Here is a 21613-nt window from a genome sequence, read left to right on the forward strand (position 1 = left end):
TGTCACCGGTTTACTGGTTGTCCTTTCCTTGGACCATTTTTGGTAGGTACTGACCACTCTATACTGGGAACTCTACACAAGACCTGTCTGCTGTTTTAAAGATAATTTGGTTCTTGGTTCTCAAAGTATCTCAGATTTTTACACTTGCTGTTTTTTCCCACCCCTTAACAGGTGCCTTAATGTTATGGCTATATGTCTTGCAATTCGGTTCTGAAGTTCATCATTATATGTTATTATAAGGACTAACCTGTCCTTTTTTTAGCACATATATTTCTTTCCATGATCATTTGGTGACTTATGCTATGCTTATTATCATATTTAATGACCTATTAATAATAAGGTATTCAGATAAATTATTTATAATAAATCAGACTAAAAACCTCAGACATACAAAGGAAAACACATTTCCCAGTGTAGTTAGAAATATACTGAATAAGCACCAGAACATGCATGAAACTAATATGTCTGTTAATTACGTATTTTTTTATTGGTGTATAACGCATTAGATTTCATAGCAACAGCTGTAAATGTAGAATATTTTATGCGCCTAGTTTTACATTTAAACTACTATAGACCACGGCCTCCCGACATCACCCTCTCCCCACACTTGCCCCATTTGCACCTAGTTTTACGTTTAAACAGCTGTTGACTTAAAGCCTCCAAACCGTGCCCCCTCCCCACACTTGCCAGACCAATTTGGCACCATGGGAGTAACAGAAACAAGTGGATCTGCGACTAGTTCATGAAAAAGCCCTTTCTTATGTGATACGATTCAGCTAGGCAGCATAAACAAGCCGGTGGACTGAGCCGGTGCCCTGTCAGCATGTTTCTTCTTGCCCTCTGCTATCCGAAACACGTTGATGACCACGGGTTTGAGTTCAAGGGATAGTTGGTCACTCCCTCAAATAACCCCAAAAAAGGGGTTATTCAAAGGAACCTCATTAAAGATACTATTATAAACAGAATCGTGACAACTAAAATCATTGGTTAGGTGTTTACATGGGATTTTATGGTTCAATGTTTATTCTTTCGGGTCAAAAAAGCACATTTTGTGATACTACATAGAACCGCTTTGCGGTGTCCTGTAGTGCTGGGAGAAAGCTAAAGCCAAACTGAAAGGATATGCTGAAATCATAGGGATTTAAATCTATCTACAGTCTCTTATAGAGAAACTACAGTGCTCCACACACCCCTGTCTGCTGTGTGATCCTTAGAAGACATTACCCAGAAGGTGAAAGAGAGACCCCTAAGCTGTTCCTGGATGTTCTGTTGAAAACCTTATGGGGTAATTGTGGTTGCGAGGTGTTTTAAGCATTAGCCAAGCTCACTGGAAGCAAAATTACTGGTACCAGAGGTAAAATGATGTTTTCTTTCTCAAGTACCTCTGCAATTCCCTCCAGCTCTAACTTTAAAGACTTTTCAGGTTGTTATCAAGTGATTAACTTCCTCAGACGTCTTTCTTAGGAGGACCTCCCACGTTTTAACCAGCACAAATAAACACACCGACACTGGGCTGAAGAGCCCCAGCTTTCTCACTCCTGTGCCTTCGGGCAGTTCTACTGGGGACTTCACCGGCGAGTTAGAGCTGGACGATGATAACCACATGGGCTGTAAGGTCAACACGCTGACATTACATCTCCTTCAGTCCTCTGAGGAGCTAAACTCCCCCCCCCTGCCCTGTTCAGGCAAACGGCTAACGGCTAACGCAGCAGCTCCATGGGTCCCCTTCAGAGAGACGTGTGCCTCAGGCTCAGTTTGCCCATCTTTTTCACGGCTTTCCTCTTTTTCGTCGACGTGTTTATTGAAACCAAATCCTGCCATACGGACACGAGCGACCAGCTCTTCAACTTCAGCCAGGGAATCGACGGAGACTACATCTCCCAGCGGTCCCTGGAGTGGCGGAGTAATACCAGTAATCACATTAACGTAAGTAGTCTGAATGTGCAGAGCCGCAGCACGGCGGCTTTCGAGTAGAGCCTGTGGTTTTAAGTCTTTCTGGAGTCAAATAATAATAAGCAGAAAATGTTTCACCTCATAGTTGCCGTCCTATACGATGGTCTTCTGCTGTGACTGAGTCAGTTGTGTGCCTGTAGGGCTCCGTGTGTACAGTGGAGAGCTCCTTTGCTTACGGCCAGGCGACTTACATGACCGGGCTGCTGGTTGGCTCTATATTCGGAGGCGCTCTGTCTGACAAGTGTGTGACTATTATCCAAGTTTTCTATAATCCAGAATGAGTGAGATGAATGGATAATGCGTGTGTGTGTGTGTGTGTGTGTTTATGATGACGTCTCTAATATGCAGGTACGGGAAGAAGTTCCTGCTGGTGTGCTGCTCAGTGCTTCACGCCTTGGTCGCGCTGCTCACCGCCTTCCTCCCCGACGCGCTGTTCTACCTGTGCGCGCGCTGCGTGGCGGGCATCGCCTGCTGCGCTGTTCACATCTGCACCTACAGTCTGGGTTAGTGTTCACTCACGCGCGCTCCTGTTTATCATTCACCAACACTGAAGACAGTGTTCTAGGAATTTAGCTAGTTTTCTTTATTAAATAGAATAAAAAAAACACCTGAAAACAAACAAACAAAAAAAAAACAACACGATTTTTAAAACCTTTTCTTAAAAGAAAAAAATAAATAAATAAAATAATAATAATGTTCCTAGATTTTTCCTTAAGGGTACTGTGGCCTCATACTGGTCTTAGACTGCATGACCAAAAAAAAAAAAAAAGCCTCTAAAATTCAGTTTAAAGAGTTGCTCAAACTATTTGATAAAATTTTAATAGCTAAAACTAATGTCTAATGTAACAATAGTAAAAGTGGAGATGACATTCGTGACAACTTGCAAGGCTACTGTACAACCGGCCTATGTAAGAAAACCATGAAGAGTGTGAAGAAACTCTCCAACACTTTCTTAAGAGGGTATTTGAGAATGATATTTTTTGGAGATTTGTATTAAAGAACAGTTTATGCAGTTTTCATGAAGATTCTGACATTCACCAGTGTTGTCTTATTTGGGATTTGTTCAGTTTACGATGTATAGCACCTTTTGCTAAGTAGTTTTACAGAAATCCAGTAATGAAACAAAGCATCAAAAACCATAAAAACCCCGGTAAGCAAGTCAAAAGCCACAGTGGCAGTGAAAAGCTCCCTCAGAGCTGGAGGAGGAAACCTTGGGAGGAACCAAGATCACGGGGGGGATCATCCTCCTCTGGTCTAAACTACTTATGAATAATTGAGAAAAAGTGATAGTAGAAGCACAAAAGTGTGTTGCTACGCTCAGGTATACTGATGTGGTCATATTAGTTATGGTTAATAGTAGTAATAGTAGTAATAATAATAATAGCAGCTATTTGAAGATTAATAGAGTGTGAGCAGGCAGCATGTACCGCCTGCCACCAGCAAGGGCCCAAAGTAGGAAAGCTGGTGGGGTTGGAGCAAAGAACTCCAAGCCCCAGAATTCCCAGCGGTAATCAACGCTGACCAGACCCACCTTTGTGGCACGGTATAAATTCACCAAGCACACACCACAAGAGGAGTAGTTTCATTTACTCATAATAAAACTGCACTTGAGTCCAAACCCCACACCACACCGTAACATAGAGTCCATGTAACTTCAATGGAATCGGTAATGGAGGGTGGGTAACTAGTCCGAGGCAGGTAGCAGTAGCTGGAGGGTGAACAGCTGGTCTGTGCCGCGTAACAGGGGAGGCTGGACAGGCGGGCAGTCATATACTTGGAAAAGGGTAAAGGGATGGAATTTGTGTTTGGACTGATGGAGTACAGAGGATGTGAACAGAAAGTAACACAGACGTGGGAGTACCCTGATACTATTGGCATCCGTCCACCTGGTTTTAGCAAGGGTCTGACTGCAGCATTTTGAACTAGCTGAAGTTTCCTGGAGCATCCTGACAATAGTGCAATGCAATAGTCTAGCCTAGAAACAAGAAAGCCATGTAGTCATTTTTCTGCTTTTGAGCCCGAAAGGAGCCTGTTTTCTCACTGTCTAGGCGGAGTAAGTTACGCAATATCCAGCATTTCACGCCTTTTACACATAGGGTTGTCATCAGGTTTGGCAGATATGTACAGTTGTGTATCATCTGTGTAACAGTGGAAGTTAATGCCATATTTGCTTATAACTTTACCCAGTGGCAACATGTATAGTGTGAATAATAACGGTCTTGAGATAGGGCCTTGAGGGTTTCCACTTTTGTATAATTGGAAGATGCATCATTTACCTTGATCTTATCTATTGTGGAATCGTATCTGTTGTGAACATTTTATCTCACCACAGAGTCTTGGTGTGGTTTACCCATCTTTCTTAAGAGGAACAGATTTGTCAGTACCCAGGTTTTGTGCACATTTATGTAATGGCCAAAGCACCTGTAAAATCACACACTTCCAATCTCATATACTTAAACATCTTTTAACAGCTAGCTCTAACACAGCAATTCACTTACTTTTTCTAGCCTGAACTGTGAATGTTTACTCAGAATGCTCAATAAAAGATATGAACAGTCCAACTGCTTGAGCATTATTGCTTTAGAAAGATTGTGACTTAAATAATGATCAGACCACATTTTATTAGTACTCAGTGCAGAATTCCAGTTCATTCCAAATGGATAAATGACATACAATGACTACTTGAAAAGGTTTTATATGAAGTTATATAAATGGTTTTGTTGAGGCAGTGGCAAAATCCATTTTGTGCTACTTTTACCAAAAAATAGTTTTAATATGAAATTATTGAAACTATAGTCTTAAGAACTTTGATTTCACATCCTGTAATTTTCCTGTAAAACCTTTTTATAGTAATTTATAATACATTTATTAAATAGAATTTACTTTACTGTAGAAATGCCTGTAGTGATGGTTCATTTGTTTTTCATAAAGGTACTTTTGAACAAAAGTGTGGGCTGTATAAAGCAGCCCAGGTGCTGATTCTACCAGAACAGAATTATAGATAAAGAAATCAAGAACTAAATGTATGAATGGCCTTAAATGCAACTGTGGAGAATGTAGATTTCTTTGCTTAAAAATATATGGAGTATAAACTAGCCACAAAACCTCAGTGTGTTGGAATATCATTCTAAGGAGGCAGTAACTGATGTGCTGATCTGCTTTTGCAGGGGTGGAATGGAGTTTACCGAAGTATCGCATCTGGCCGACCACTTTACTCTCCTTCATCTTTAGCTTGGGCATGATGGCGCTGGCTGCTGTGGCTTACCTCACCACAGGCTGGATGCAGTTCCACCTGGCCCTGGCCATTCCACAGATCCTCTGTCTGCCTCTGTACTTGTTAGTATCTGTGCTATAGTTGTTATTACGTGGAGCTTTTTCTAAATGTGCAGATTCATTCAATTCTGATTTCCTTTACGTTCAGCTCAATTCCAGAATCTCCAAGGTGGCTCCTTCTGAATAAGAGGATGCATGTTTTAGAGGACTATCGCAACAGGAGTCCTGAGGACAGGCATTATCTTGATTTGGTAAGATGACTATGAAGCTCACAGTGAGTAAGAAATAATGTAGATATGTGTGCTTTTACTTATAAACACACTTCTTCTAACGTAAGATTTATGTATTTTTTTATTGATGACTGCAAAACTTCATTGTGTTTCATTGACAGCTTTTGGAGACAGCAGGGAATGAGAGTCAGAAGGCAAACAAAGAGGAGACAGATCGTAGAAAAGTTTCTGATTTCACCCATTTTAAATCACCCACTATACTCCTGCGCCTGTTCGTCATGAGTTTCATTGGGTAGGTAAGTTTGTTCAGTTTTTGTGTTGCGCTTATTAAAAAACAAAACCGTCCCCAGCTGCTTTTATTTCATGGGGTTTCATAAACAATTTTCTAAAATAACTGATTCAATATTTTATGGTATGATATTCCTTCAGAGACAACAAAACACTATTAAATAAGTTTAGTCATTTTTCAGGTTTTCAGAGGAATTTTTCAGTTTCCGGGGGGAAATGACCTTTAGCCCTTAAGAATGTCTTTCATGTGGTGTTGTCGCAAAGCTCAGGTTTCTCAGTGGACAACTTAGAGTGACATAACTGTTTACTTTGTGGCTTTATTCAACTGAATCCACTGGACAGTGGACACGGGTGCTGTATGTGTTGCAACGCAATCATCTGCATCATCTGATTTTACTAATTAACTCTTCATTTCTGTAAAGGAGAGTTGATTAGTAAAGTAGTAAAGAGGGTTTTTTTTGCTTATTTAAGTTAAATGATGCCTTCGAAACCCACCCAAAAAAAAATGAAACAGCAAGCTCTCCATACATAGTTAATTACCATTAAGATATTGTCGGCCTCTGGTTTTATAATTAGATGTTTATTAAGGCATTAAAATTAGGGTTTAATGAGTTTTAGTGATGCCTATAAATAACCTCACTTAAGAATATGGGACACTTCTTGTTGTATTACTGATTCATTAAGCTCATGTTGACTCTAAAGCTTCAATAAACTCACAGTAAGCCAAAGTGAACCAAAGTGCTGGCAATGACTCCCTAAAAACATAGATCATTCATGCTCAGTGGTTTGCATAACAGGCTTTTAAGCCTTATCCATTATGATCTGTACTAGTACATACATACATACATACAGACAGACAGACAGACAGATAGATAGATAGATCACTTTATTTGTCCCATGGGGAAAGTCAGTTTTTACAGCAGCAAAATCAAACAAGAGAGCAGCATAATAAAGGCACTTAAAATAATAGTAAGAAGTGGCAAATAGGAAACAGTAAACCTGACTATAAATACAGCTATATTAATAAATACAGCTATAATATACATAATATAACCCAATTATATAATAAGAAGTACTACAAAAAGTGATTACAGTGCAGTAATTACATTAATATAATGTAATATACAGAATGATTTATGTGTAATGTAACAGTGCAGTAACTACATTAATATAGTACAGTATAAGTGATAAACAATAGAGTTTTAAAGTGGCAGTGCAGATGACAGAGCTGTGTGGCAGAACATAGTGATGAACAGAATAGTGTCCAATTGAGAAACAGCGGGACTTTTCTGTTAGTACACTCAGTGGACAATAATTTCCCGGCACAGTGACGAGGCGTTGTACAGTGAGATCGCTGTTGGGAGAAACGATCTCCTGTACCGTTCCTTGCTGCAGCGGAGCTGAAGGAGCCTGTTACTGAAAGTGCTCCACTGCTTGACCAGTAGATCATGGAGGGGGTGGGAAGTGTTCTCCAGAATGGCAGTGAGTTTGCTCAGAGTCCTCCTTTCCACAACCACCTCAAAGCCTTCCAGAGAGCAGCCCAGGACTGATCCAGCTTTCCTAAACAGTTTGTTGAGCTTACTGGCATCTCCACTCCTGATGCTGCCTCCCCAGCAGATTGCAGCAAAGAAGACAGCACTAGCAACAACAGACTGGTAGAAGGTCTCCAGCATATTGCTGCACATGTTAAAGGACCTGAACTTCCTGAGAAAGTAGAGTCTGCTCATCCTCTTCCTGTACACAGCCTCTGTGTTGGCCTTCCAGTCCAGTTTGCTGTCCAGGAGGACACCCAGGTATTTATAGGTGTCTACCCGCTCCACATCCTGACCCGTGATGGTAATGGGACCGGTCGTGGTCCTCTTCCTCCTGAAGTCCACCACCATTTCCTTGGTCTTGGCCACATTGAGAATCAGGGGATTCCTCTCACTCCACACAACAAAGCTGTTAACCAGGTCCCTGTATCCTCCATCCTCATCATCCCTGATGCATCCGACTACCACAGAGTCATCAGAGAATTTCTGAAGGTGGCAGAGTTCTGACCTGTACTGGAAGTCAGTGGTGTACAGGGTAAAGAGAGGGGAGAGAGAACAGTTCCCTGTGGTGCTCCAGTGCTGCTGACTAAGCACTCAGACCGGTTGGATCCCAGCTGCACATACTGGGGTCTGTCAGACAGGTAGTCCATGACCCAGGCAACAGTGGACCTGTCCACCTGCATTCTGTCCATCTTTCCCCCCAGCATCAGAGGTTGGATGGTGTTAAATGCACTTGAGAAATCTAAGAAAATGATTCTCACTAAGGAGTTGTTCTGGTCCAGATGGGCGTGTACCTTCTGCAGTAAATAGATGACAAGTCAAGTCAAGTCAAGTGGGTTTTATTGTCATTTCAACTACATACAGAGTACACAGTGAAACGAAACAACGTTCCTCCAGGACCATGGTGCAACATAGACAGTGCATACAAGACACAAGTGCAACACAAACAAACAAGTGCGGACAGACAACACAACACAGTACAGACCAGAGAATAATAAATAATTACGGTAGTGTGCAAATTGTGCAATGTGCAATAAATAGAGTCCAGTGAGGTAGTAAAGTTATTAGTGCAAATGCTTGTGCAAAAAATGCTTCCCATGTTATCTGGGGTAAAATGGTTGGAAAGAGAGAGAGAGAGGGAGAGTGTACATGTACCAGAAAGATATCAGTTCGGAAGTTGAGTTGTGTTGAGGAGTCTGATGGCTTGGGGGAAGAAGCTGTTGCAGAGTCTGGTCGTGTTGGACCGGATGCTGCGGTACCTTCTTCCTGATGGCAGGAGGGAGAACAGTCTGTGTGAAGGGTGGGTGGAGTCATCCACAATGCTGGTTGCTTTGCGGATGCAGCGGGTGGTGTAAATGTCCATGACGGAGGGGAGAGAGACTCCGATGATCTTCTCAGCTGTCCTCACAATGCGTTGGAGGGACTTGCGGTCAGAGGCTGTGCAGGTCCCAAACCAGGCAGTGATGCAGCTGCTTAGGATGCTCTCTATGGTTCCCCTATAGAAGAGGGTGAGGATGGGTGGAGGGAGACGGGCCTTTCTCAGCTTCCGGAGGAAGTAGAGACGCTGTTGGGCTTTCTTGGCTGTAGAGCTGGTGTTCAGGGACCAGGTGAGGTTCTCCGCTAGGTGGACACCAAGGAACATGGTGCTCTTAACGATCTCCACAGAGGAGCCGTTGATGTTAAGCGGAGAGTGGTCCGGTCTTGATTTCCTGAAGTCAACAACCATTTCCTTGGTCTTCTCTACATTCCAGTGAAGGTTGTTGACTGTACACCAGTCTGTCAGCTGCTGCACCTCCTCTCTGTATGCTGACTCGTCGCCTTTGCTGATGAGACCCAGCACAGTTGTATCATCGGCGAATACCACAAGAGAGGACTCAGTACACTGCCCTGGGGTGCCCCAGTGTTCATGGTGATGGTGCTGGAGCTGCTGTCCCCGAACCGGACTAACTGGGGCCTTCCTGTCAGGAAGTCCAGGATCCAGTTGCAGAGGGGGGTGTTGAAGCCCAGCAGGCTTAACTTCCTGGTGAGGTTCTGTGGGATAATGGTGTTGAATGCTGAACTGAAGTCTATGAACAGCATTCTGACGTAGGTGTCCTTCTTCTCCAGGTGGGTAAGGGAGAGATGAAGGGTGGTGGTGATGGCATCGTCCGTGGAGCGGTTGGATGCAAATTGCAGGGGGTCCAATGAAGAGGGCAGTTGGTTCTTGATGTTCCTCATGACTAACCTCTCGAAGCACTTCATGATGATGGGCGTGAGAGCTACGGGACGGTAGTCATTGAGGCAGGACACCGTGGACTTCTTTGGCACGGGGACGATGGTGGTGGTCTTGAGGCAAGTTGGGACAGTGGAGCTGCGCAGGGAGACGTTGAAGATGTCCGTGAGAACATCTGTCAACTGGTCTGCACACTCTCTGAGCACTCTGCCGGGGATGTTGTCTGGTCCTGCAGCTTTCCGTGGGTTGACTCTGCGCAGTTTTCCTCACGCCCACTGCAGTCAGGCACAACACATGCTCGTCCGGCTTGGGTGTGGTCTTTCTCACCAACGCGTTGTTCTGTGCCTCAAACCGTGCATAAAAGTCGTTCAGGGCATCGGGGAGGAAGGCATCACTGTCACAGGACGGTGGCATTGTCCTGTAGTTTGTGATTTCCTGGATGCCCTGCCACATGCGCCGTGTGTCACCCGTGTCCTTAAAGTGGTTGTGGATTCTCTGGGCGTGTGCGTGTGATGTGAGGGCCACAGGTCTATAGTCGTTTAAGGAGGAGGTGGTAGACTTCTTTGGAACAGGAACCAGGCATGATGTTTTCCACAGCACTGGCACCTTCTCCTGTTTAAGGCTCTTGTTGAAGAGGTGCTGTAGGATACATACATGGAGATCTGCGAAAGAATTGTGAAAGAATTAATTGTAAATTGTAGTTGTAATAATGCACAATTAACACTTTGTTAAGACCCTGTTACGTAAATTATTAGTCTAATAAGTGAGTAGTGATGAGTGTAACATACAGCACCTAAAATGTCCAGTACACGATTTGCGGAAGATGGGCAGATGTTAGTTTAATCCTTTTAAAAACCAAAAGTTGATGAAATGTGAATATAATAATATAAATAATAAACAAATTCTTGCATGGAACTTTTAATGACATAAGAGATTTAATTTTTTGCACCTAACGTACTGTTAATAGATAGTAGAGTTCATGATGCAGACTGACTGATTAAATACTTATTTTGTGCTTTTTAGACTCTACTTTAGGAGGCGTAGAATATGAAACACTTCCAGTTGTGTTGGTGACTAATTAAACTCACAAAATTTATCATTTCACACATACCTAATAACTGGTTGTGCCATCTTTAGCAACACAAAAGCAAAGCTTCCTAGAACTGAAGATCAATCTTTTTATTGCTGTGGAGGAATTACAGCCTTTTTTCCTTCGCAGAATGTCTTTCATTTAGCCACATTGGATGGCTTTTGAGCATGTCCTACCACAGGATCTCAAAGGGGTTCAAGTCAGGACTTTGAGCAGGTCACTCCAAAACAGTAATTTTATGGAATTTCCTAAACCATTGCTAAAAGCATGTGTAAAAAAACAGCTAAATGTGGTCTAAACAGCACAAAATGTCTTTAGGACCAAATCTGTGTGTAGCTGCTTTAACAGTCATGACAAAACGCTGTGACATTTTTACCAACCAGCAAAAACAACAGACCTCAGACAGACAGTTCTCAATGTGGAACAGCAGACGAAATCCTGAAATAGGTTAGAGATCATGTGCACCTCTGTGCACCATGTTCAAGAAGAGTGGGCTACAATGGACTCTGATGTAATCCTTACCTGACAAAATTGGCGCTGTTATAGGCAGGGAGATAATGGCGTTATAAAACTAGAGATGTGGCATAATTTTTATGTTATACTAAGCCAACATATAAAACATATGTCCCCAAACGTTTACTGGCCAGTGTATGAATTTTCATCTTGTTCTCAGGTTAGCATCTGCCCTCACCTACTATGGGATCTGCTTCAGCATTGGGAGTTTTGGGGTGGATATCTACTTGGCTCAGTTCTTCTCAGGGTTGTCAGAGTCTCCGTCCCTCCTCCTACCCCTTCTGCTGGCACGATGGGGACGTAGACCTTTCAGCATGGCGAGTCTGCTGCTTAGCGGCACTGGCTGCTTGCTCTCTCTCCTTGTCTCCAGATTCTGTGGTAAGGAAGACAGTCTGCAGATATAAAAATGTTCCATTTAATGTCATAGACTAGACATGGAACAAGAGGTAGGAACCTTAAGAACCAAGAACCAAAGGGGAAACCACCCTTTTCTGATTGATGCTGGAGAGCAAGAAAGCAAAGTAATCAGAGAATACCAATGGTTATTGTGATGGTCAATGTGAGAGCATGACAGGAGTTATCAAGGTAGAGTGAAGTTAAGGAGAGTACTGATGAGAGTCCACATCTTGTGGACAATCAAGAGGTCAACAGACATCACACACAAAAACCTTGTATCCCCAAAATTTTACAGGAGGAGGACAAAACCTTCTTAACTTTCAATGGAGGTCAATGTACAAATATTAGATTTTTCATTTTGGAGCATTTCTGTCACCCATTAATCTTGAAATTCTGACACTGCAAAGTGAACAGTGAAAAACAAAAAAAATGAGATTTAAGATTTTTGCAGGTCAGCAAATATAAAAACATAATAAGTCATAGGAATTTAGCCATGTTTAAATGATAGCATCCATACATCAGTAAACTAAATAAATTATCCATGTTACAAGAGGTTCAGCAAAAACGTATTTAGTAGGTATGCTTTCAGTCTAGAAAAACTGCACATGCCTCATTTCTATGTCCTTAGACATACCTGCTCTGGTGATGGCACTGGCTCTGATAGGGAAGCTGTGTGTGCAGGCAACCACTTGTGTTTCTCTTCTCTATGGCATTGAGCTCTTCCCTACTGTCATAAGGTAAGTCCTAAATTTTCCAAAAGAAGACTGTCATTAAAGGTACTCTCACGCTATAATGTGACTACAATTCATGCTATGCTGTTCCTAAAACAGATTCATCCGCTACACCGTCAATTTCTGTGGTCTTTCTGTGGTTCTGTGGGGGCTGCAAAGTCACACCTCAAAAAAACAATGTTTTTTAATGAGGCTGTGCACAACAGCACTGAGGCTGAAATCCTGGCACTGTTTGAGTTCTCTATGCATCCTGCAGGATTTGTGTCATTACTGTGTTAAATCAATAAGAATGAGACCACAAAAAGGCATAGTAGATGACATGGGCTTGACATTTACAATGACAGTGATTCCTAGTAGTTGCTGTATGCCTGGCAGCTTCCAGAGCTGGCTAAAAATTAGGGGTGGAAGAAAATATTAATAATATATCAAAGTACTAAGATATTTCACTTTTTTATTTGACTGAATTTGAATAGATTCTGCAAAACACACAGATTTGACATTAATAGTTTACATGTAAAAACAGATGGCAGACAGTAGTTCATTTTATGTTGTGCTGTACTCGGTCTTCAGATCCCACTGGTCTTATACTCAGATTGTATGCATAGGATGGTATGTTCAGTCTAGTATATCGTCTTACTTACAGTCTCACAATATATCACTATATATTAATTTGTAACCCCTGTATCATGATACATATCATATCATATCAGTTCTTGCCAATACGTAGCCCTATGAAGCTTTAACTGTAATTATAAACACTTATATATATACTATGTTTATGAATATATTACCATGGTTATGAATGTTGCAAAAGATTTATATTGCAGTCACATCTGTTTCAGAAACTTGTGGATACAATCTACAGTATGCTACAATCCTCATTAAATTTTATCTCAGTGTGAAGCAGCATCTGTTATTAAACACTACAGTTACTACAAATCTCTTACAGGCAGAAGTGTGTTGGTCTAGTCAGCCTATGTTACCGGGTGGGCTGCATTGTCAATGCAGTGGTGGCCCCCAAAGGTGGGGTCTCTCTTGGAGCCATGATCTGTTACAGCAGTGGGCCCATCCTGGGTGCCGGACTATGCTTACTGCTCCCAGAGACCAGCGGCATCCCTTTACCAGACACCGTCCAGGACTGCGAGAAACAACCCAGGCTGGAACTCGGGTCCTGCTGTCCTCAGTGAGACACTCTTGTATTTAACACTTGATGTCATGTCTACAGCTCTTGATTTCTGTGTTGATGAATAATAAAACGTAGTCTGTTCATTAAATGTAGTGACAATTATAGACACACACAATCTGACTAAACTAGTAACGCACAAACAGTTGGACTGTTCATGCCTGAGCACATTGAGTAAACATCCACAGTGCAGGCTAGAAAAAGTAAGTGATACTCTGTGTTGATGGCTTCAAGAGGTAACTGGTAAAAGGTGTTTCAAGTAAGCAGATGAGATTGGAAGTGGGGGTTTTACAGCTTACCAGGCACACAAAGCCTGACAAGTGGATAGTTTCTAAGAGGAACAGATTTGTCAGTAGCCAGGATGTGTGTGCCTTTATGTAATGGGCAAAGCACCTGTAAGATCCACACTTTTAAATCTCATCTACTTTAAGGCAAACAACATTTTACAAGACAGCAAAGGACATGTTATGAAACATGAAACTGGACAATTTCTAGCCTTCTCCAGTTGTACATCTCTATGTACAACTATTTGTGTGTTTTCAGTGTAGTTAGGCTGCGTTTGTCAATAACTGTGACTTTCGTAATGATCAGAGCACATTTTTATTAGTCATCAATGCAGAAATCAATGGTGTGATGCAACAGGTAATACCACTGAGCAACCACACCATGTCGAAGACCAGGGTTTGATTCTTGGTCTGGGTGACTATGCTGCGCTACACCAATAAGAGTCCTTGGGCAAGATTTCTAACACTACACTGTCCCACCTCCGTAATATGACAAAACCTTGTATGTCACTCTGGATAAGAGCATCAGCTAAATGCCATAAATGTAAATGTAAATCCAGCTAATTCCAAAGAAGTTAGAGTTAGTACACTTACTTTCTTCCCTTTATATATATATATATATATATATATATATATATATATATATATATAAATCAAATATAAAAAAGTACAATGTAGACCCTATTGTACTGATACTTTTTACATGATCCAGAATGCAGTTGTCTTTTGAATATTTATATGTAATGATTATGAAATTATTATTATAACTGAATTCTGTCAGTCTAAATTTATTGCATCGTGAGAAAAGGTTCTAGAAATCAGCTCTTGTGGAGTCTGGCTCATTTGGTTTGCAGTCTAGCAAGCTTTTCTTTTTGTGCAGCAGACTGTTAGATGAGCTGCTCTATATTGAGCAATGTGTGCTTCCAGATCCTTTTTAGCTTCCATATATTTTTAGTCACTTGTTTTAATAGTACTTGGAACTCTCTATTAAAAAGGTCACTGAGCTTTCATCTGTATGGACCGTTCAGGCCTGCACAATATTGAATCCTCTGCATATAACAATCTATTCCTAACCAGTCACGTTCTGTTTAAAAAAATGGAATAATGGTGTTGAAGACACTAAAATCTAACCTCTATAACATCTAAAATTCTGCTGTCTGGTTCTTTTAAATAAGCCACAGTCTTCTGAACTACAGTGATCTTAGCCTACAAGATGAATGTAGTAATCTTTGTGGTAATCTTTAAAGCAGATTGAAAAAAAGTGACATTCATTTTGTAAAATACTCCATATTAAAGTATGTATTAGCATGCCAAAGAATGCTTTTTTAGTATTCAAGTTAGTATTTAGAAGTATTTATTGTTCCTTATTTATTGTTAAATATCTGGCTTTGGTTGGGACAAAAATGCTCAGACGCAGTATTATGAGTCTGTTTACAACCCTGTTATTTTGCCTCAGAATGAACCCCCCTGCTTTTATTAGCTGGTTCACGACACCAGGACAGCTAACAGCTTCTAGCATAGCTTAGTGTAGCTTTTTGTAATAATTCACAGGTTTTGCTGTCCTCTCTGGGTCTTCTCAGTGTCCAGTCTGCATGGTGCGTGGTTAGGTAGCTAAAGAGATCATAGTAAAGTCTGGTAAGGTTACATTTTAGCTCCCCCCTCCGGCTGTTGCATCCAGCTACCTTTATTGGCTTCCCTCAGTGCATGGATTTCCACGGTCAGCTGTAGCTTCCAGCTACAGCTTTACCAGGTCGGCTAACATTAACTTTTAGTCTTTTTAGCCTCGAAGTAGCCATTGCACTTAGCCTCAAAAGGCCTTCACCAGCCGGCTGGGTGTATGTAAACTTGAAAGTGTAAATAAAGAGTCAAGACTGTTGTGTAACAGTTTTAAAGCTTTGAAATTGGCACATTTTACAGCTCACTGAGGTCCACAGTATGTCCACAGCACGTCCATGTATCAAACTCTCATTATTCAACTCTACCAAGACACAGTTTTCCATTCTAGGACATGGAAATCCTTCTCAAGCAAGTCAAGTTTGTCCATACTGCTGCTGTGATATTTGCCATGATGCTCAGGGCAGACAGATCAAGCTGTCTTTTAAAGACTTGAAGATGGAACAATAAGCCGTCAGACTTATTGGGACTGTGTTGTGAATCACTTAACTGCATTCTGCAAAGGAGGAAAACATGGTAGTCTTATATATCATCTAAAAGTTAAAAATGCTGATAATTCTCATTCTTTGAACGAGTAAATGTGCTGCTCCAAGTGTTGAGGTTTATGAATTTGGCCAATTCTCTCTCTAAATAAACACAGATTTATCCTTAAGGTCACTCAGTGCAAAGACAACAGCAATAGTTTCCTATTAGGCACCACACTGTGGTATAGTTCTACACCCATTTTCTAATGACGCTTTATAAGCTACAGTCATTGTTACTGACTGAACCATTAATGTGGTTTTTGCTCCTTTTGACAGGTGGTCATCAAAGCGCAAGCCAAAACAGGAAGCCGCTTTTACTAAGGTAAAGGACTTGGAGAGCCAACTGGAATCCAACCCTTCCTCCAGCACTTCACCATGAACGTTGAATCTTCTGCAAAACAGGTCTACTCCATTGTCCCTTTCAGCAAAGATGTGAAGTGGTCTGGCTTAGAAACTCTGCTGCCTCGGCTGCCTTCATAATCATTATAATCTTAAGTGTTTATGTATATAAAATTTGAAAGTCCCTGAAAAGTGCCAACCAGTCGAAATGCAAGCAGCAACCGTACTTTGGACCGCAGGGCAGAATTTCATAGATGTCCGTAGATTTTTGTTTTGCCTCTGCTGTTCAACAGGGCAAATGCTTTTCACATGATGCTGTAGACAATGTTACGGACTTCAGTGCTTACTGACCATATGAATGTGTCCTGGAGACACAGGATGTCCTGGAAGAACCTCTCCCTTAGTGAGAACTGTCTGTGAACCCAGATCCATGTGCTGCATGCCGGAGGCTGATGCAGGAATGGTTACAAAAGCCTTTTTCTTCAAGATGGTAACACAAATGCCAGTAGAACCTCTTTACAGAATGTCTTACACAAACACACACACACACACACACACACACTTGGGTCAGTTGTTTTTTCTAAGCTTTTTTCAGCCTTTTAATTTGAGCACCTATTTGTTCAATATGAATTTTATGCTTATATCTATTCATTTTCATAAAGAATAAAGCTCCTTTTTGTAACCATCTTGACTGCCATGTGTTGATTATGATGTGCTAATGAACATGATTCCATACTGTTGGTCTAGATCACAGGATCCTGGAGTACAGCATACCCACTGGAACTTAGAAAGGACCCAGTATCCCAAAAGCAACCTTTAAAGAACATTGATCCAGTCTTTGTCCCCACTTTCCTGCAGCCTCTACTCGTCCAGGAAGGCATTACACTGGGGTCCAGTTTCCTAGACTCCTAGGGATTAAGACTAATCCTGAAATACATAGCATTCCATCCAAGCATCATCTTATCTGCTTCTTCCTTGTCAAGAAATCTTCATTCATTCTGAATGGAGATTTCCTATTGAACAAAAAATACTGTTTATTACTTACTGCGTGTCCAGTAAACTGGCATGTTAAATGTTGGAACATTGCATTCAAGATTTGATTGGATTCAGCCACAAAAATATTAGCAGTTGGTTACTGAGGTCATATAAACACCACTCCAGCTCATTTTAGGAGGTACTAGATGGGGCTGAATGGCATTGGACATAGTGACCTTAAGCTCATGTGCAGGTGCTCCCAAACGTGTTGCACTTTATTGCTATTGTATTTCTCACACTCACACACACACACACACACACACACACACTGACCTGTGCAACCAATGGTCCACTATTCAAATAATACCATCAGTGATATTATGGTGGTCCCTTTCCATTGATGGAATAGAGTAAGGGTAATTAATTATGCAGCAACAGATGAGCTACAGTTAGTAGCATTACATCTACCTAGTACATCTATAGGTAGGTGGACCTGATTTGGTGCAGAGGTGGCTCAGCAGTTCCAGCTCTGGGCTATTGATGACAGGGTTCGATACCCAGGTTCGGCCCTTGAGCAAGGCCCTTACTCTCATTGCTGTGTGTCCACACATGTTTGATACAAATGGTGAATGTGAACATGTGGTCAGTTAGTTAATTAATGAGGATTCATTCACCATTCATTGGTGGTTCAAGATTTATTACATGAGCGCACTCCACACCTTATTCAAATGCCTACTCTACAGGCATTTGTACAGTCCTTCTATCAGAGAAAACAGATGATCAAAAGGCAAAAAAAAAAAATTAAGGAGGTTGCATCAAACATCTTTAGCATTCAGGCAGCGGTGTGCGAGTAGTGGGAGTAGTTTTCTTTGGCTTTTTTATAGAGATGTTGAAGCTTATCGGTCCAAATGCTTCCTTATATGATGGTCATTTGTAACTTATTGCAGTGGTTTGTGGTAATGGTATGATAATTGATGAGATGTGCATGCGTAACCTATTTGCGAACCATTGTTACTCATTAGCATACGCTCGTCCTAAACAAACTGCTGGTGGAAAGTTTTCGGGAAGGTCCATTATACTTGTAATTTACTCACAGATTTGCTCATGTTTTCACAAAGGATTTATGAATGGAGAACGCTGAAACCTCTTTCCCATAAAGAAATAAGTACAAGTTAAATGATGAAACTAGGAATGATTATTGGCTGTTTGTATTTATACATACACTGTGTCTGGTCTTTGCGGTGTGAGGTCATTTTAACTCTTTAAAGCCTGGACCCTCACATAACTGGCTGAAAATTCTAATTTGTGAAAGCTGGAGTGTTCATTTGGCCTTTTTAAAATAACATTTTCCATATATGACTTTAATTTTTTGTTCCACACTCAAAGCCCCATCTCCAAAAGTGCATAGCTCAGAGGGTAGAACAGAAAGCAGGACAGGTATCAGAGGACCGGAAGGGAAACTTTCAAACATATAGAATGAACGACAGCCATTGTCCTACTTGCTACTAGTGGAGTTAAGACAAAGCATTGTCTGCCCTCTTGTGGGAAAATACACTGGCAGTTTCAACAGTTAGAAACATCCAATGTGTGGTTTCAAAGCATCACAAATCAACCAAGTATTATTTTAAGGTATTTATTAGAATCACTATTAACATCAGCAGTAAAAAGAATGATGAGTACATTATTCCCATATTAAATCACCCAGTAATATCCACTGTATAATTTCTTATGTTCTGATCTGCTAGCATTACAGGGCACAGCAAATCAGGAAAAATATGGCACACTGAAACCTTTGCGATAAATATATAAGCACTATATTTCTTATTTTTTCCTTCCATTACTTGACAATACTGATCATATGATCTGTTAATGTATCCTCAAGAAACTGGCACCCACAGCAACAAAATTCAAATCCAGTCATTATATCTATCTACACACACACACACACACACACACACACACACATTATTTTTTTGTATTAAAGGGTATGTGTATAAATGAACGCCATGTCAATGAGTGTATGTATAATATTATGTTTTCTTATTTGACTACTTCTAGATTTACAAAATCTATATTAATCTGTTAATCAGCAGAAAACAAACTATAACTATATAAAATATACTTTAAGACCAAAAAACACAAAAACTGATCAGAAGCACTAAATGTACCACATGATCTACAAGCAACCTCTAAACCAAACCAAAGGTTTATTTTTATGACCTGTTTAAAATAGTTATATCATACGACAATAGATCTCAAACCTTAAAAAGAGAATAATACCCTTCTGACAGCAGGTTAACACTGAAAACCTTCTTCACTGAAAGTTGACATCTGAGCGTAGCCAAGCACCCGCTTAGGTTGTTAATAATAATAATAATAATAATAATAATAATAATTAATAAAAACAAACCAAACCAAAAAAACTTCACTATGGAGCCTGGACCTTAAATCCCCAAGCCATACGCAAGGGCATTCGCATTAGTGTTCTCAGTAGGACACAAAGTTGGCAGGGAAAATGCCCACCTGGCCCCTCAGCTCTCCTTCCCACCAGTCGTACTGCGAGTCCGTCTTGGTGAGGACTGTGATTCGGTCTCCCACCGCAAAGCTTAGGTCTCCTGGCTGCTGGCCAGCAAAAGGGTGCATGGCTGTGACCACCAGAGACCCGCCGGACGCTTGGCCTGCAGTGGAGGTAAACAGGAGAGGGGAAGACGGGGATGAGATGGAACATAACTAGGTTAAAGTGCTTTGGATTAATGCCAAAGCGGTACACACATGTTCAGCAAAGCATCTCATTTACACTCGACAGCAGCCAGTGGATATTTTGGTCCCTGAACTCTAATGCAGTAGTTCTCACTTACAGTCCTGATTACAACAGTAGGTCAACGTCTACTGTGAAAAATAGATCACTGGACACTAAGACTTAAGGTCAACAGAATTTCAGATTTCTTCTAGTTTTACATATTTACTCTCTGCTTGTATAAATCACAAACCCACTATACAGCCATTGCACAGCAGTACAATGGATTTTAACCCTTCTGTAGTGCTGAACCCACACCCTCACATACTAGTGAATTCAGGGGTGAGAACACCTATCCGGAGAGGTGGTCAGAGGTGCCTTGCTTCCAGGGTATGGAACCAGGCTTAAGGCCAGAAGGTCACTGTCTCTTTAACCTTCATTATAACTTTGACAGGGACCAATCATTTACTTTTAAAAAAGATGGCAGCTGACCTTCAGATTATAACACTACACTTCAGTTATATCACCTGTTATAGATTTACAATGCAGCTCAAAGTGTTAAATGCTAAAAGCAGACTAATTCTGATGATATAAATGAATAAGATAAGCTAAATTATCTTGTATAAGCTCTTATTATCGAACTTTAGCATATTTAAAGAAGCTCTCTTTGACTGTCTCCTGAACAGGGGGACTTCTTGATCCTGGAGGGCTGGATTCCTACACAGTTTTGGTGTTTCGCAGTTTCTCACCTCTGGTCTTTACACTTGCACAACAACAAAAAAAAAAAAAGAAGAAGCTTACCAAGCTTAACACTAGGGGGCAGTGTAGTATACCTACTGGAAGCTTTGCCAGGGACTTGAGCAGAAATTGAGTACCCAATAGATATACACAGTAAGGTAAATGGTCTTGTTCTATTACCTGCAGGAAAGGGAGATTCTTATTTTCATATTTGTATCTTACAGACCTGTCAGTGGCCCTGATATGAATATGCACATCTGGACAAAAGTATTGGAACAGCTACATGGGTTTTTATGACATTCCATTTCAAATCCATAGGCAATAATAAGGAGTTGGTGCCCCTGCAGCTCCTCTGGAAAGCCTTTCTACAAGATTTTGGGGCAAGTCAGTGGAAACTTTTGCCCATTCGCTCAGAAAGGGCAAAGCCTGTGAGGTCAGACACTGATGGTGAACGAAAGGGCTTGGCTTGCAATCTCCGTTTCAGTTAATCTCAAAAGGTGTTTGATGGGGTTGAGGTCAGAGTTGTTTGCCGGCCAATCATGTTTTTCTACACCACACTCATGCCTTTATGCACCCTGTGCACTGGGGCACAGTCATGCTGGAACTGAAAAGTCTTGGTGTGTTGAAGCATGATGACTTCCCTTCATTGGAGCTAATGGGACTAGGTCCACCCCTGGAAAACAACCCCATAGCATTATCCCTCCTCCACCAAACCTTACAGTTGGCACAATGCAGTCAGGCAGGTAACATTCTCCTGACTTTCACCAAACTCAGACTCGTCCATCACGACTGACAGATACAGAACACTTTGCATGCAGCTGCTCGGCCAAGGAAACCCAAGCCATGGAAGTTCCCGGTGCACAGTTTTTGTGCTGATCAATGCCAGAGAAGGTCCGGCCCTCTGACTTGGGGATTTGTAGACTTTTATGCACGGTTATGTG

General features: G+C 41.3%; 2 protein-coding genes across 2 annotated transcripts in view; one reads left to right on the plus strand and one right to left on the minus strand.

Annotated features, from left to right (window-relative positions):
- The first annotated feature begins 1695 nt into the window (after nt 1-1695).
- On the plus strand, nt 1696-16773 carry LOC140564315 (solute carrier family 22 member 13). The gene is made up of 10 exons (XM_072689668.1): nt 1696-1926; nt 2094-2194; nt 2302-2456; nt 5121-5289; nt 5375-5477; nt 5618-5748; nt 11252-11469; nt 12116-12224; nt 13168-13401; nt 16160-16773. The coding sequence occupies exons 1-10, from the start codon at nt 1717-1719 to the stop codon at nt 16260-16262; spliced, it is 1533 nt and encodes a 510-aa protein (XP_072545769.1). The 5' UTR covers nt 1696-1716; the 3' UTR covers nt 16263-16773.
- A 2084-nt stretch (nt 16774-18857) lies between these two features.
- sh3yl1 (SH3 and SYLF domain containing 1) overlaps nt 18858-21613 on the minus strand; it is a 37121-nt gene continuing 34365 nt past the window's right edge. The window contains exon 10 of the mRNA XM_072689669.1: nt 18858-19875. Within this exon, the coding sequence (XP_072545770.1) occupies nt 19685-19875 (191 nt within the window). The 3' untranslated portion in view covers nt 18858-19684. The remainder of the gene's footprint in view (nt 19876-21613) is intronic.

Source organism: Salminus brasiliensis, chromosome 10 (genome assembly GCF_030463535.1).
Source record: "Salminus brasiliensis chromosome 10, fSalBra1.hap2, whole genome shotgun sequence".
Taxonomy (NCBI): Eukaryota; Metazoa; Chordata; class Actinopteri; order Characiformes; family Bryconidae; genus Salminus; species Salminus brasiliensis.